At 36.7% G+C, this 15,517-nt stretch overlaps 1 protein-coding gene across 2 annotated transcripts in view; it reads left to right on the forward strand.

Annotated features, from left to right (window-relative positions):
• eml3 (EMAP like 3) overlaps positions 1–15,517 on the forward strand; it is an 82,430-nt gene that overhangs the window by 46,522 nt on the left and 20,391 nt on the right. For both annotated transcript variants that reach the window (XM_022678259.2, XM_022678258.2), the window contains 2 exons: positions 5,950–6,066; positions 7,090–7,118. In XM_022678259.2, the coding sequence (XP_022533980.2) occupies positions 5,950–6,066; positions 7,090–7,118 (146 nt within the window). The remainder of the gene's footprint in view (positions 1–5,949; positions 6,067–7,089; positions 7,119–15,517) is intronic.

Here is a 15,517-nt window from a genome sequence, read left to right on the forward strand (position 1 = left end):
AGTAATCATAGTAAACATAATACTTGCATTAGTTACTTGAATATTACTTAACTATTGAGCATTATACCCATTATTTAGATATTATTCCCAAATAAATCTTATAGTTAATACTAGTTGCTCATATTAGTTGTGACATAAGTATGATTACAGATTAGTTGCTTAGATATAACTAAACAAGAAGTAAACCAAGACAAAAAATTATAATATAATAAATTATAATAATAGCTAAATAATGATGATATTAATTCATATTTTATATTTTATTAAAACAATACAATTCCAGTTAATTATTGGATGATACTGTAATATATTTCCTATTCCATATTAATTTATTTATTTATTATTAACAGTAAGACAGTGTTTTTATTTGTTTTGAGAGCAACAATAAAGTAATATTAATACAGCAATAACAATAATTCATTACTCAGCTCTTTCTTAGCCCTCCTGTTATGTTATGGCTCAAATTAACCTTAGATGAACTTTATTTGTGTAATGAACTTGTTAATAGAAGTTATTAAATTAGTGTGTTTATTTGTTTATTTATTAAGAGAAGATAAGCCTTTTTAACCCCACAAATGGGATTAATTGTCAATTATTGTAGATTATCAAAGCTAAACCACAATATGTAACAATATGTAAGGTGTGACAATTGTGATTACACACAATAGTAAGTATGTCAATTCAGCTAAATATCATTTAAGTCCAAAATCTACTTTTGGATTGTTCAACGATTTATTTTTAATCTGACCTGGTAACATTTTTGCTGTTCATTACGTTTGAACATAACAGGAGGGTTAATGAGTCTAAAGTTCAAGTGGTTTTGGAATTCACGTCCCATTTATTGGACAAAAAGCATTGTAAATTAATACTTTCACTTTAAATCTCTATAGATGTTTTACCCAAAAAGAAATAAAAAATTCTTTACTAATCAAGTGAGATAGTTTTCATCTTTTAGAAAAAAGTAGTATATAATAGTTTCATTCCAGGGCCAGGGTTATTCGGTTATTAGAGACCAGCCGTGCCCTGCTTTTAGTGAGAGCATGTTGCTATATATGGCTGAGGATAAGTATAGTGTATGTAGTCGTCTGAAAGCTTAATTGAAAGTTGTCGAGTTCTCTGCGAGTTTAAAAGAGCTGTAAAAAACGCTTTGCACAAACTACAGAGTGTAAATATGTAAACTGCCTGTAGTCTTTACAAAACGCTTGTAATTAGAATTCTGGAGATTCAGAAAGTCTTAATAGACAAGTCTGTGTGTCAGAAGGTCCTGAAATCAGCAGAAGAATTCACACTGGAAGTGTTGTATCTGAGAAATCATGCCACAGTGTTGTGTGGGAATTTAGAGGCTATTTATGATAAAGAAAACAAGGGCGACTGAGATAGAGTTTGGCCGCATCACCGTGTTGAGAGACGTGTGAGTGAATAATTAGGCTGCATGGAAAAAGTGATTGGGGTCTATTTGAGATCAGTGTAGCATTTATACACAAAATTAGTGCAGGATAAGGCCTGTTAAGCATCAGGGCAGAATAGAATACCGTCAACAGCACCCTGTGATATATGTAGAGTGAGTATGTAGAACAAATGAAGACAAAACTCAAACCCAATTATTTACATTGGGAAATAATTGTTTATATTTTACATTTTACCTTAAAATATCATAAAGTACTTTTTCCCCACAAAACAGCCAGTTAAAATGGCGAAAGCCAAAAGAGTGAAGAGGATACAGTAAAAGGCTTACATCTTGGGCTGTCAAGGACTGGACTTTAACCCCTGCTGAGCAATGCTGGTTTGAGATTTGGTGTGAAAATCATACTAACCCAATCACATCACCCTCAATCTACTCAACTAATCTTTCTTGATAAATATGATTCATATGATTCATGTTCTTTGATTGATTCAATGTCATGATTTGGTCTTTCTGCATGTGGAACTTTCGGTTTAATCTATTAATCAGTGCATTTTACATATTTCTTGATTTTTGACTAACTGCTCTTTCCTGTGAGTGTGTGTGTTTGTGTGTGTGTGTATGTGTGGTTTGTTGGCTATGTATTAGGGCTGCACGATATGGGAAAAATCTGACATTGCAATGAACGAAAAAAAAATCTTTTTTCGACTATATATATTGAGATATCAAACAATGCAGAGCCCATAATGTCACCAGCCCCGCCCCACACGCGTGCTGTCTCGCGTCCGGAGTCAGCACAGAGCACTTAAAACCAGAGAAACCAGCAAAACAACAGTAATCGACCCTTTAAATGTTTTTTTTAAAGGTAAATAAGAGCGTTTTTCTGGGATTAAAAGCGTGAATTCAGCTGTAACTGGAAATATCTGCGCAAAACTGTGCTGGACTGAGGTGCACAGCTTTCGACACATGCGTTTACAAGCACATGCCCAACCATTTGGATGGAGGCCATGCGGTTACCTTGTGTTTAATCCTGCTCCCTCCCCCTCGCGCTTCTCAGGCAGCAGCAGCCTGTCACTTACTCAGACACAGAGACAGCGCAGTGTATCTACTTCTTGTGTCAAGAATCAAATTATTGCAACATGTCGTGTTTGATTTAATTGCCTTAAATGACACTGCACGTCCTGCGATGTGACTATTGCGCATGCGCACATCGCGATGACGATGTTTAAAAGATATATCGTGCAGCCCTACTGTGTATACTAGTTTTTGTTCAGAACGAATCTAAAGACATCTATAGACATGAAAGATACTTTTAAAGCAAGTCTGTTTGGAATTGCTCAACATCCATGAATACTTTATGTCCAAATGTTTTTGGACAGCTCTTCTAATGCATGCTCATCTAGTTCCTGTGTAAAGCAAATTTGCCAATTTAATAGGAATCTCCGGAGCTGATAAACTTGAACCTGAATGTAAGCAGTATTGAGCTGTGGAGCATTGAAACTATGTCATCTGGAACGATGGTGCTCCTTTCAGTACTTTTGGTTGGGATAAATTGGAATGAGGTGGGATTATAATCCAACATCCTAGTCTCACTAACAGAGAGTTAACTTCTGAATACGGTCAAATCCTTACAGCAGCTATTCAGTTACCTCAACTAAAGCAGGATAAACTCTTTTCCTGTTCGCAGTATTAGCCTCATAGCAAAACTGAAGAATTAAACTTCAGATTGTAAACATGCCTTGGCTGATTAACTACATCTGAGGTAAGAATACTAAAATTGTGAACTTCTGCTTTAAACTACATCATAGCTCACACTGGTTCTATTTATACGATTTTAGTCTGAGGCTGGCCAGAGGTGGCCCATGAGGATGTTTTATTTGGCCTGCCAGGGAACCGACTCTAACCCCACCCCTCTCACACAATGAGACATTTATGAAAACATATTTTATACTGTACATAACTTTAACAGTCCTTTTTTACTTTTAAAAGTGTATTTCTGTAACATTATGACTGCTTGCTTTAACTGCTGTTGATCCTCTGGATGTTACCAAAACAGCTCCCTGTACAAGACCTCTGAAGGTATCTGTAGTATCTGATGCCAAGCTGTTAGCAGCAGATCCTTTCAGTCTTGTAAGTTATAAGGTGAAGACAGTTTTGTGGTTCTGACTCTCGCATGTCCAGTTTAGGTGTCGTTGATGGTGGACAGGGGTTAGCATGGGCACTTCGACCACCCTTGAAGCTACTCAGCAGAGTGGAATGCACTGTGTGGCTTTCAGGGCAAATCAGATGCTCGCAGATGTTAACACAGCTGGGTTTATCCAACACAAGAGCCAACAGATCTTTAACCAGTAGACAATCATTTGGGCATCCAGAGCAAACTTAAGCACAAAGTCTAAAAAGTGTAAACCAAAAAGCAAACTGAGATCAAAGGAGGATGCAGCAAATAGGTTAGTTGGCAATACTTTGCAAAGAGGAAAGTGTGATAGATACATTATTTGAATAAACACACTCCCATTACAAATGCTGTGACCACAGTACACAGTCGTCTTACACTGACAAATGTGATTATTGTTAAAGTCACTTATGACTTCAATCCAGATAGATACATGGCTTAACTCTTATATTCACAAGATACATGGTTTTAAATCATGTGCTTAGATGTTTCTGCACAGAACTGTATATTTGTTGTTTTTCTGATCCTCAGAATAGAGACCGGAATCATTTTATTTTGGCCCCCAAAACAAAATATACAGTACTAGAAAAAATAAAGGGACCACTTCAGTTTCTGAATCGCTTTCTCTGATTTTGCTATTTATAGTAAAATGAACATTGTTATTTTATTCTATAAACTATGGACAACATTTCTCCCAAATTCCAAATAAGAATATTATAATTTAGAGCATTAATAAGCAGAAAATGACAAATGTCTGAAATAACAAAAACGATGCAGAGCTTTCAGACCTCAAATAATGCAAAGAAAACAAGTTCATATTCATTAACTTTTGAGAATTCAGAAATCAATATTTGGTGGAAAAACTCTGGTTTCTAATCACAGTTTCATGCATCTTGGCATGTTCACCTCCACCAGTCTTACACACTGATTTTGGATAACTTTATGCCACTCCTGGTGCAAAAATCAAGAGGTTCACCTTGGTTTGATGGCCTTTGGTCATCCATCTTCCTCCTGATTATATAGGTTTTCAATTTGGTAAAACCAAAGAAAATTATATATATATATTTTTTTACAATTTATTTCTGATTTGTTTCCATTTTTTCTTATAATTTGGTTATCCAATTGTCCCACCCCTTTGTGCGTCCTCATCACCAGTGGCGCCTGCGACCCTAGGAGGGTGTGGAAGAGCACACGCCTCCTCCAACACAAGTCAGTCACCCATTTTTTTCGAGCTGCTGCCGATGCATCATTGCCTGAGCAGCTAGCGCGCTCGGAGGAAAGCGCAGTGACTCAGTTCCGATACATCAGCTCACAGACGCCTCGTGTTGCCCGGCGCCACCTTTAAGAGTGATGGGGAGAGAGCGCCATCTACCCACCTGGAGGAGCAAGGCCAATTTTGCGCCCTCTGAGCTGATAGAAGTTCATAGTGGCAGCGCATGAGACCGCTGGACCAGAGCTGTATATATAATCCTGTTTTAACATAATTCACCTAATACATGCACTTTTGAAAGCTCCTATGATAGCATGGTTTAATGAACTTTGAAACCAACATTTCAGAGAGCTGTGAAAAAGAGCTATTATAACCTTCGTGATTATTTAGGGTAGTGATTGACAAGAGAAGATACCAGTTTCACTTCCCTGTCCTTCGCCACCAACAATGATGGTGATCACTGTCATTTCCTGTTTCATGTTTCTTTTATTGGAGAACGTATGGAGCTGTTAGAGGAACAGGAAATGGGGTGTGAGTCAAAGGAAGCAACCCCTGAGCGCACATATACACGCACACCCACACACAATATTCAGATGCACTTGTGTGTTTCGCTGAAACGATAAAATCATTAAGAATTATCCGGTTCAGTTTTTCTTAATGGGGAATTTCACTGTTTTTGTTTCTCTGAATTTCTGTAAAATGAAATTAGTATCAGTCAAAGGTTTAAACAGACCTTCAATTCAATATATGTCCGGTATTTAAAAAAGCCTGCATTGTAGATAAATACTAAAGTCATTTAAAATAGGAGTAAAAACATATGGAATCATTTAATAAACAAAAAAGTGTTAAACAATCCAGAATATGTTAGCTGTGCTGTACAGCTGTGCTGTACTTTTCAGTTAATTACTTAAATTTCTTGTCCTTATAATGTGATTCAATGTGAGCATCAGTTTAGTTACCAATGGCATTTTCGTCAAAATCTGCTGTGAAGGAATCTCAAACAGACTTGCTTGTGTGATTTCTAACAAAGTATGGTATACTTTTATTTTTTTTTTTAAATAATTTACATCTAGCAGTGTGAGTGTGAGTGTTGTTGAGTTGTCACTAACCTATCACTTTAAGTCAGATGTAGTATAGAGACTGACCACGGGCTCTTGTGTTCAGAGTGCGGAGAAATAGTGAGAAACAGAGCAAGGACATCCAGGACAAAGCCAAACAGAGAATGCCTAAGAAAGCAGCGTCCTCCACCAACCTTCTCACCCGATCCCCGAGCCTGGAGGGGTGAGTCGATCCACATCTATTATACAGTACTCTGGATGTTTTTTAAGTATCAAAAACAGTCAGAATTATTTTTTACATTAACATTTTGCAGAGATAAACTGGTATTAGCTTTTAAAAGCATTCGGTTTTATTTATGTATTTATTAATTTTACATGACACAAAGAAGCATATATTTACAAATAGTTTACTTATATAAAAATATATGGTTTGGAACTTTGAAACAATGTGTAGATCAAATGTGTGTTGTTTTTTTTTGTTGATAAATTAAACATTGTATAATTTATTGATATGATGCTTTAAAAAAAAACTCTTAAAGGACCCATTTTAACTTTAATCTCTTTATTCAATTTATTAACTGATTTACTTATGTGTGTTTTTTTTTTGTAAGACCACAAAAACAAGCATAACATTTCCAATTTGTTTAGGTTATGATTGTGATGTGGGGAATATATGTTTTGATAACTGCCTCAGTAGAGTCACAAACCAAAAAGCACATTCCCAGAAGTGTGCTATAAAACATTGGTTCCCAATTTGTAATAAGTGTTTCTGATACCTGTGTAGTTACACATTAACAATCCATGTAATAACTGTGTAACTACTGGTGAACTGCGTATTTTTTACAGATTGATTACAGTTGTAGAGGTTATCCATACACATGTGTATAAATGTAAGTTAGACATATTAGAATATTGTCAATGTCAATTTTTTAATGATAAAATCTATTACATATGAAAATTCACACACAACTGTATTTTTTCTGTAACAATACAAACCATTAGTTACACTGTTATTATATGAATTGTTAATCTGTAATTACACAGTTACTAAAGACACTTATTATAAAGTGAAACCAAACATTTTAGTAGTAATGAACAGTAGTAGCCTCCATTTTTTAGTAAATCAAATTTAGTATACATTCAGATCCATTCATAATCCAGTTGCTGATCTACAATAAGTTTTAGCAGATCGCTGACCAGTTCTTTGTCTTTCTGTTTCTTGTTTTCTTTTTATTTATCCTGATAGCCGAGCCAAAGATCTCCTCTCCAACACAGGTAATAAAAAGCTTGTTTCTCCTCACACGCGCCTCAACAATATAGTAAAACTTGCTCTGATTTACTGCCCATTGGGTCCTGACCCAGTGCTGGCTCCCTGGTCTGTAATAGTCCACTCCAACTCATCTGGAAATGACTTCACTCCACACTCTTCACAAACGCACACCGTCATCCGTCTCGCCTGTCTTCACCAGCGCACACTGTGTGCACAGGCAGGATCTCAGCGCATGCAGCTCCAGGAAAAATACCAATTCCTTCTATACTCATATACCTTTGGGTGTATTCACTCTCGGGCAGATTGTGGTCTACCCAGGAAAATTGACATAATTCTTTGAGAATCTGTTAAAAGACCCCTTTTAACCTTAGTCTGTTCAGTCAATAGGCCTTCATAGGTCTTCATAGGCTTTATTATTTTGGTTGACTGATTTATCAGCCCCAAATAAAATTGCAGGGCAGTTTTCTTTGGCACATCACATTAAAAAGGAAACTTTTAACAGCTTTTAAACTTTTAAAATGTTAAAGATATTTAACATTTTAAATAATTGGATCAACACAACCCCTTGACCAGCTTTTAAATATAAAATATAATAAAATCAAATGTATTTATTTATATAGCACTTTTTACAACTGATGTCACAAAGCAGCTTTACAGAACAAAGAATCCGACAAAACACTAAAAAAAAAATAATACAGAACCCTTAGTGAGCGTGGAGGCAAGGAAAAACTCCCTTAGAGCTGGAGGAGGAAGAAACTTTGGGAGGACCATCTTACCACTGGTCAGACAGTTTTTAAATGAATGTTAAAAAGTCATTATACATCCACACAGGTGTATATATTCAGGTGTATAGCAGCACCAGTAATGGAAGCATGTAGTTATCATATTAGGAGAGTAATACTGCTGTTTTTTATAGGTTTTAATAGTTCAGCTATGTGCAATGAAGTTCTGTATCTCTGAAACTATGGTGCAGCGTGGAACAAAGAGTACAACATAGAGAGGTAGAAAATATATATATTTTTTAGTGGAGTTGATGTAGCAGTCTTTGCGTTGTGTGTGAAAATTGGTGGGGTTTCAGCTCCATCTCTGTGTGTTGAGGAGTCTAATTATCTGGTGAAAGAAGCTGTTGCAGAGTCTGGTAGTGGAGGCTTGGATGCTCCGGTATCTACTGCCAGACGGCATCAGACCAAAGAGTCCGTGTGAGGGATGGGTGGGATCGTCCACAATGTTGGTGGCTTTGCAGATACATTGTGTAGTGTAGATGTTGGTAATGGAGGGAAAGAGACTCCAGTAATTTTCTCGGATGTCCTCACTATCCCAAACCAGACGGAAATGCAGGTGCTTAATATGCTCTTCTCAGTCCCTCTGTAGAACATGATGATGGGGTGGAAGATGTTGCAAAGATGGAGAAATAGCGAGTGCAGTTAACAGGTAATGCTAATGCTACTCCAGCATTGCTAGCCGGGGTTAGCAGCAGGCTACAGGCCGATAATACTCAACTCTGAACAAGGAAAAAGTGAATGCAGTTAGTTAGTGAATGCTAATCCAACCCTGGGGCTAAAAACTCCTGAATAACACTGCAATTTGGCTTTACTGCTCCTTACAAGCTGACTGGTATAATTCATACATACGACGCACCAGATTAAAAGGCACACTGACAATTTTATAGAAAATTAAAGGATTTTAAGTGCATCTTATAGTAAAAAAAATACAGTTCGCATACACATTCCCCCTTTTGAATAAATTAGTTGTTGGATTAGTGGACACAATCATGAAAAAATCAGAAAAATTGTCATTAGATTGCAGCCTCAGAATATAAAGTACTATGCAACTGATACAGCCATATATAACTTACAAAGTTACTTAAATTGATAGGAAATGTAAAACATGTCTCTATCACATGGATAAATCCAGCCCACGTCTTCTTGATCTGCTTTCCAACAGATAAACACACTCTGTGTTCTCCTTCTCTCGCTATCAAATAGATGAACATAGGCTGCGTTCATCTATTTAAAAGTAACTGAAGGAGAACGTAGGCTGGGTTCATCTATTTGATAGATGTCATGGGGTGTTTTTATTATTTCATGACTACAGATGCATCCAGTCTGTGTTCTCCTTCAGTTACTGTCAAATAAATGAACCCAACCTATGTTCACCTTGAGTAGTTGCTACACTCAATATCAGAAAGCATTGTCTTTTGGGGGAATTACAGAATAAAGAGTCTTTCATGCATATTAAAACATCCAGCTCACACCCGCCCTCTGGTCAAAACAAGAAAAGAGGTCAGTAGAGTTAGCCGTAAGCAGAAGTAAAATATATGGGTGTGTTTATACATTTGAAGCTGTTATACTTGCAAAAAATCCCCATTGTCTAGGCAGTGTTCGGAACAAACTGATGTACTGTGACAGATCATGGTATCTAAAGAGTCATGTGAAAAAAGTAGAACACTCTATGAAAACCTTTGTCTTTTAAATATATTTAATCATATTAAAATTTGAGTTTTATTCTAATAATATTGGGAGATCATATAACTAAACAAATAAAACTGAAGACAAAACCTTTAAACATAAGTTGTAACATATATTGAACAAACGTACATTTCTGGTGAGTAAAAATGTGGGATCTCCTATGTCCCAGTAGCTGCTGTTTCTCCCTTTGGCTGAAATAACCTCAATTAGACATTTCCTTCAGCCATCTACCAGTATCTTGACATTGGAGAAAAGGTTTTTCCCCACTCCTCAATGCAGAACTCTTTCAGCGGTGTGATGTTTTAGGGGTTTCTTGCATGCACAGTTAATTTCAATTCACCCCAAAGCATCTCAAAAGGATTACGATCTGGGCTTTGACTTGGCCATTCCAGAACAGACCACTTTCTTGTTGTTGTCATGTTGCATGGTCTACCTCCACTTCAGCTTCAGTTCTTAGACAGATGGTCTCACATTTTTCGCAATACAGTAAACAATTAACAGATTGGATGCTGGATTTTATGATGCATAACTTGCAAGGCCCTGCTGTAAATAAGCCCCGAATTATGACATTTCCACCTCTGTGATTCACAGTGGGTATGATGGAGGGTTAATGTTCTTATCAGCTGCAGCAGATGGGTTTCACCTAATTCTATTTTTAGACATTTTAATAGTAATAAATGTAAAGGGGTCCTAACTTTTTCCTTACAAGAAATGTACCTTTTTTCAACACAACCCATGTTTAAAAGTAATTACTTCAGTTTTATTTGTGTAGTTGATAAGAGTATTTACAATGTTTAGAAACATTGTTAAATGGATAAGTAATGTTTTTAACTTATTAACTTATTATTAATTAACAGTAGGTAAGGCATTTTTTTTTAACATTACTAAATTATATTGCTTAAAAATGTCAGTTATGTAATTAATAATTAATTTAAACATTAATTTAAAAATGATTGTCACACCATAGTCAAGTCTGTCTTGTGTTTTTACTTTTTTTTATTCTTTCTGTTCCTGTCCTCTCTTGTATTGTGTTCTCTGTAAGCACATGGTCCTGTTTGTCTCTGCTCTAGCCCCACCCTGTTATTAGTGTTCTCACTTGCCTTGTTACCCCGCCCCTTTGTTACTGGTCCCAGGTGTGCCTCACCCTTTGCATATATATAAGCCCTTTTGTTTCAGTGTTTCTTGTTGAGTCTTGTGTGTGCGCTCTGTGTTTGTGCCAGCTTTATACCAAGTCTTCTGTTTCTTGTTTTTTTTTTTTGTAGCCTTGTTCAGTCTTTAGGCCTGTCTTTTTGGTTTAGTCTTCTTTATTTTGTTTAGTTGTTTTTTAAGTGTCTGCTTTCTGATTTTGCTTTTGTTTGCCTTATTTTGTTGAATATGTATTACCTGCATTTACATACATCCTCTAATTGGTTGGGATATTCTGTCATAAGTACTGTTAATTAATGTACCCTTATTGTAAAGTGTTACTGTTTATATAATGTCTTTCTCTCAGTACTGTTCAAAAGAGGCTTAAATAACAATAAGTACATATTAATACTTCTATTGTATACGTTTTGCACATGACTGTTGAACTTTGCCTTCTGTAGTTAAGATAGAAGATCCCCTAGCAGTATGACACATGGTTCAAAGCACACACACACACACATACACACATTTTCTTTACAGAGAGAGTCCAGCAATAGACACACAGGAGAACTTGTTACTCCCTGCTCCTGCTGGAAATTCACTCGATGTGGTTGGTTGTGTGTTACCACACTACTCATAGCTATCTGACAGAAATGATGGATTGCTGTTTCCTCTGCCTTTAAAGCCAGAAACCCGTGGCAAACGTTTTCCTAGTACAGCTTTAGCAAATGACTTAGATCATCTAAGGTGCCTGCACCCTGAAAGCCTGGGAAATAAAACACGCGCCTTTAAGTGACATTACGTGAGAGTTGGCAGACCTGGACATGTGCAGAATTCCTCAGAAGTGGTACTAACACTTTTACGAGATTTGTCTTGTTCAGATTTCCTTAACAATTATCAGTTTAAGAGCTTTACCACTCGACAGGTTTTTCTGGACTGACACTGAGCTCAGCCTTGGATGCATTGTAATAATAGGATTGGGATACAAGCTCAATTTATGAGGATTGGTGTGAGGATTTGACTGCATTTAGCGACAAGAGCTTTAGTGAGGTCAGGATGTTGGATGATCGCCTCAACCACAACTCATCCCAAAGGTAATAGATGGAGCTTCATCTTTCTAGAGAACACAGTTTCATTACACTACAGGGATTCTGTGTTCTCTCAGACTCTGGCTGCTGAGGGAAAGCATAATCTTGGATTTAAACCTTCAAATCTTTAAGGCCAATTTATACTTATGTGTAGCTTGACCCTCACCTCTTTGGAAAAATGTAACTTTGTGTCACACAACGCGGTCAGCCGCAGCTGTGATTGGTCCACTGGGCCTCGCGTCCCCTCCCACATTTTCACGCTTTTGTGGTTTAAACTGATATGCGCACACAACAGTATAAACATGTTTCGCTGTATAGCACACTCTCACTAGATATGTATATGCCAAGGTTTAGGGTTAACGCAGAAGTATAAAAGCTGGAAAAACAAGTATGTACATTTTTGTTGATTTTTAGTTTATTACATAATTTAGACTAACAAACTATCCCCTACACTGTTTCAAAATTTCTTGATGAATGGACAAATATAAAATCTCCAAAATTACCTAAAATTAACTCTTTTTATATTGACTTCCATTGTCGGTTAAGAGGGTTTTAAAGATGGTTTTATCTGTCTCCTGTAAAGTTACTATTTTGGAGATGTTTTAAACACATATTTCTATTGGACAGAGACAATATGCACATCTGTGTCAACCCATATGGGTGTAGCTTAAAGTAGCCAAATGCATTTTTAAAAAGAGATATCCACAAACCCCTTGGTCACATAGTGTATCTTTTCAGGAGACGTTCCCCAGTTCCAGGTTCTTATTGAAAATTAATTTTAAATCCTGGATTAGGCTGGTAGGATTTTGAGTTAATCATAAATTGCTTAAAAACAATTTGTTCTTGATGTTCTGAACATTTATAGCATATAAATATTACAGAAATGTTACTTGGACCTTTCTCTCCACAGCCTTCTTTGTTTTTTCCTCTTGAAAGTCCCCAGGTCATAAAGTACTCTGCATTATGTAATGCTTCTGAACAGATCACCGTCACTGAATTTGTCTGCCAAGTGAGATTTTTTTTTGTTGGCTCCGATTTTTTATTGTCATACCATTGCCGTGGACACTGATGAGCTTTCCATCCCTGACTTATTCAACAATCCCATAAACTCAGAGGTGGAAATCTGAATCCTTCATTTTCTTTTCTGCTTGAAGGTGCCAGAGAATGCATTAATTCAGTATTTTAAATTGTTGTCTGATGTCTGCATAGTAAATATGTGACTTTGGTTGGGGTGAAAAATCGTCCAGTGTGGATTTTACAAGCCCATTTATATTACCCTGATGTATTACTTCAGAATAAAGATTTTGTAGAATAGAAGAAAGCAGATTAAGAAAAAAGAGCTGGCTTTTAGCTGAGATTTAGTAATCAGATTTTGTTACATGTTATCAGTTCATGTATACTCTTAACTGGAATACTCTTGTAGGCCTATCATAATAATTACATTACCGACTTATAGTTATTTAACCTCCTTTAACCTTTGACCATTTTGGGTTGTCCAGACCACAACACTAGAATTCACTCCACAAGGGCCTGGTGTCCTCTTATGAGGCCATTATACTGTCACCTAGTGGTGGCAGAAGAGTTTAAGACGTTACCATTTTGATTTTGTTCAGAGATTTAAATGAATAGTAAATACAGTAAATGTTTTGCTAGTATTGACCCACGCCCTTGAATGGGCAGAGAAGAAGAAAGAGGGGGGAGCGAATTCAGAGTATTTGGGGTGGAGTTCGGGGCAGCTTCGCTGTAAAGCATGAAGCCAAAGCCCCCCCTCTCACGAAGAGAAACATGAGAAAAATAATAAAATTAAAGAAGGAGGAAGATGGGAAGGAGGCGGGTGTGAGGTTGTTCAATGAGCAGGTAGAGAGGAAATGACAGTTTAAATTGGGAAGGAAGTGGGAGGAGCCAAATGAGTCATACTGATCAAAGAGGCACAATTGTTGTTTCTACTTTTGTTTTGCACTCAGGCAAAAAATGCTGCTGTGTTCAGGCACAAAATAAATGTTTGTTAAATACTAATTGCGACTTCATTGTGTTCTATCGAAATATAAAACTAAAGTCCTTATATGTGGACATCATTTTTCTCAGAAACTGCATCATGTAGAAAGATAAGTCTTTGTTTTTGCACTAATCTGTGCCAATTGGCCCAAATAGCAAAAGAGAAAAGGAGCATAATAGATGAAAATAGCATTGATAATGTTTGTCGTCTTCTGTATTGCTCACTATGTTTACTTCCATGCATTTTAGCAGAGATATTACTTTTAGCCAGCCATGCTTTTGTTTTTTTCTTTTCTTTCTGAGCGAGCTGAGGGCGAATCAGCTCCACATACAAACACACACGCAGAGGGATTTTTCACTGCTGCTGTTGTCTTTCAAAAACAAAAAACAATTTTGCTCTTCCATGTGCAGCCCAGGAAAAGTGTGCCGTGTCTGACACCCTGTGTGCCACGTCTGACTGTGTGAACGCTGAGCCTCGCGAGGAGGCATAGTAAAACTAATCACCGCTAACCTGTTACACAATGACAGTCTATCACTCCAACAAACAGCCCCACACTGTTGATATTGTAAAACAATGATATGATCTGGGACTCCAAAACCAGGATCCCTTTGATCCATTGTGAGGTCACCATAAAGTGTTTTAAAATGTTATAAAAAACAGTTGTTTTATTTAATTTATTGGTGCAGAAAATGTAAAAAAAATGTATAATCCAAATCAAATCTTCAACAGTCAAAAGTATTTTTCTCATTAAAAGTATGTTATTGCTATTTTTTATTAAATAAGATAGGATAAATCTTTATTAATCCCACATTGGCATAACATAATTACAATAAAAACATTAACAATAATAATTCCTGGGACAATGTAGTGTCCATTAAAAACAGGCCTATATTTTGAGATTTCTCAGTCTGCGAATGCGTGAAAACAGAACATGATACTGGAAATAAGCAAAATGGCGATAAATCACTTTAAAGGCCTATGCGGACGGGATTCGTTTCTCAGGGGGAGGTCTGTGAAAAATATTACACACTTCTACTCAGTGATAAAACTGCAATTGAAAAAAACAGGAGGATCAGTGAGTTTTTTGGCTTTCTCGCTTACATGACATCACGTTCAGTAGCTCCTCCATTTCCACTTGCTGTGTGTTTACGTGGATCTCTGTGGAAACTCGCGCCCAAAGTGTAATTACGTTGAACAAATAGCTGTTTTATTAAACGCAAGGTGAGGAAACTCAGAGATGTGCATCCGGACTGGAATAAAATAACAGAAGGACCACGGAGACAGTAATTAATCCAGTCTGTCTCTGTCTGAGAAAAACAAATACATTGTCCTTTCAGACAGGAATAAAATCACAGAGGACCACCCATAAAAAATAAAATTACCCCAGGACCCCCTGAGAAACGAATCCCGTCCGGATAGGGCTTAAGAGCAAAGCTGAAACGGAAGAATATGAATAATAATTGATCTTTTACAATCTTTTTCTGATGTATGTTCACACTGTGGCTCAATGTGTTACAAAAACACGTGTGAAGTTTAGGTTTTATATAAACTTTAGGTTTAAAATTTGGTGAGTCTTTTCCTTTATCTGCTTACCCAAGTGCATGTAAATGCATTGATCAAATTACTGACGAACTCTGATGTTTCACAGTAATCAGATTATGACTCTCCCAGTGTTAGAATTTTATGGTAAAGCACTTTCATGTACCAAACTCTAATTGTTTAACCAT

Source organism: Astyanax mexicanus, chromosome 8 (genome assembly GCF_023375975.1).
Source record: "Astyanax mexicanus isolate ESR-SI-001 chromosome 8, AstMex3_surface, whole genome shotgun sequence".
Lineage (NCBI taxonomy): Eukaryota > Metazoa > Chordata > Actinopteri > Characiformes > Acestrorhamphidae > Astyanax > Astyanax mexicanus.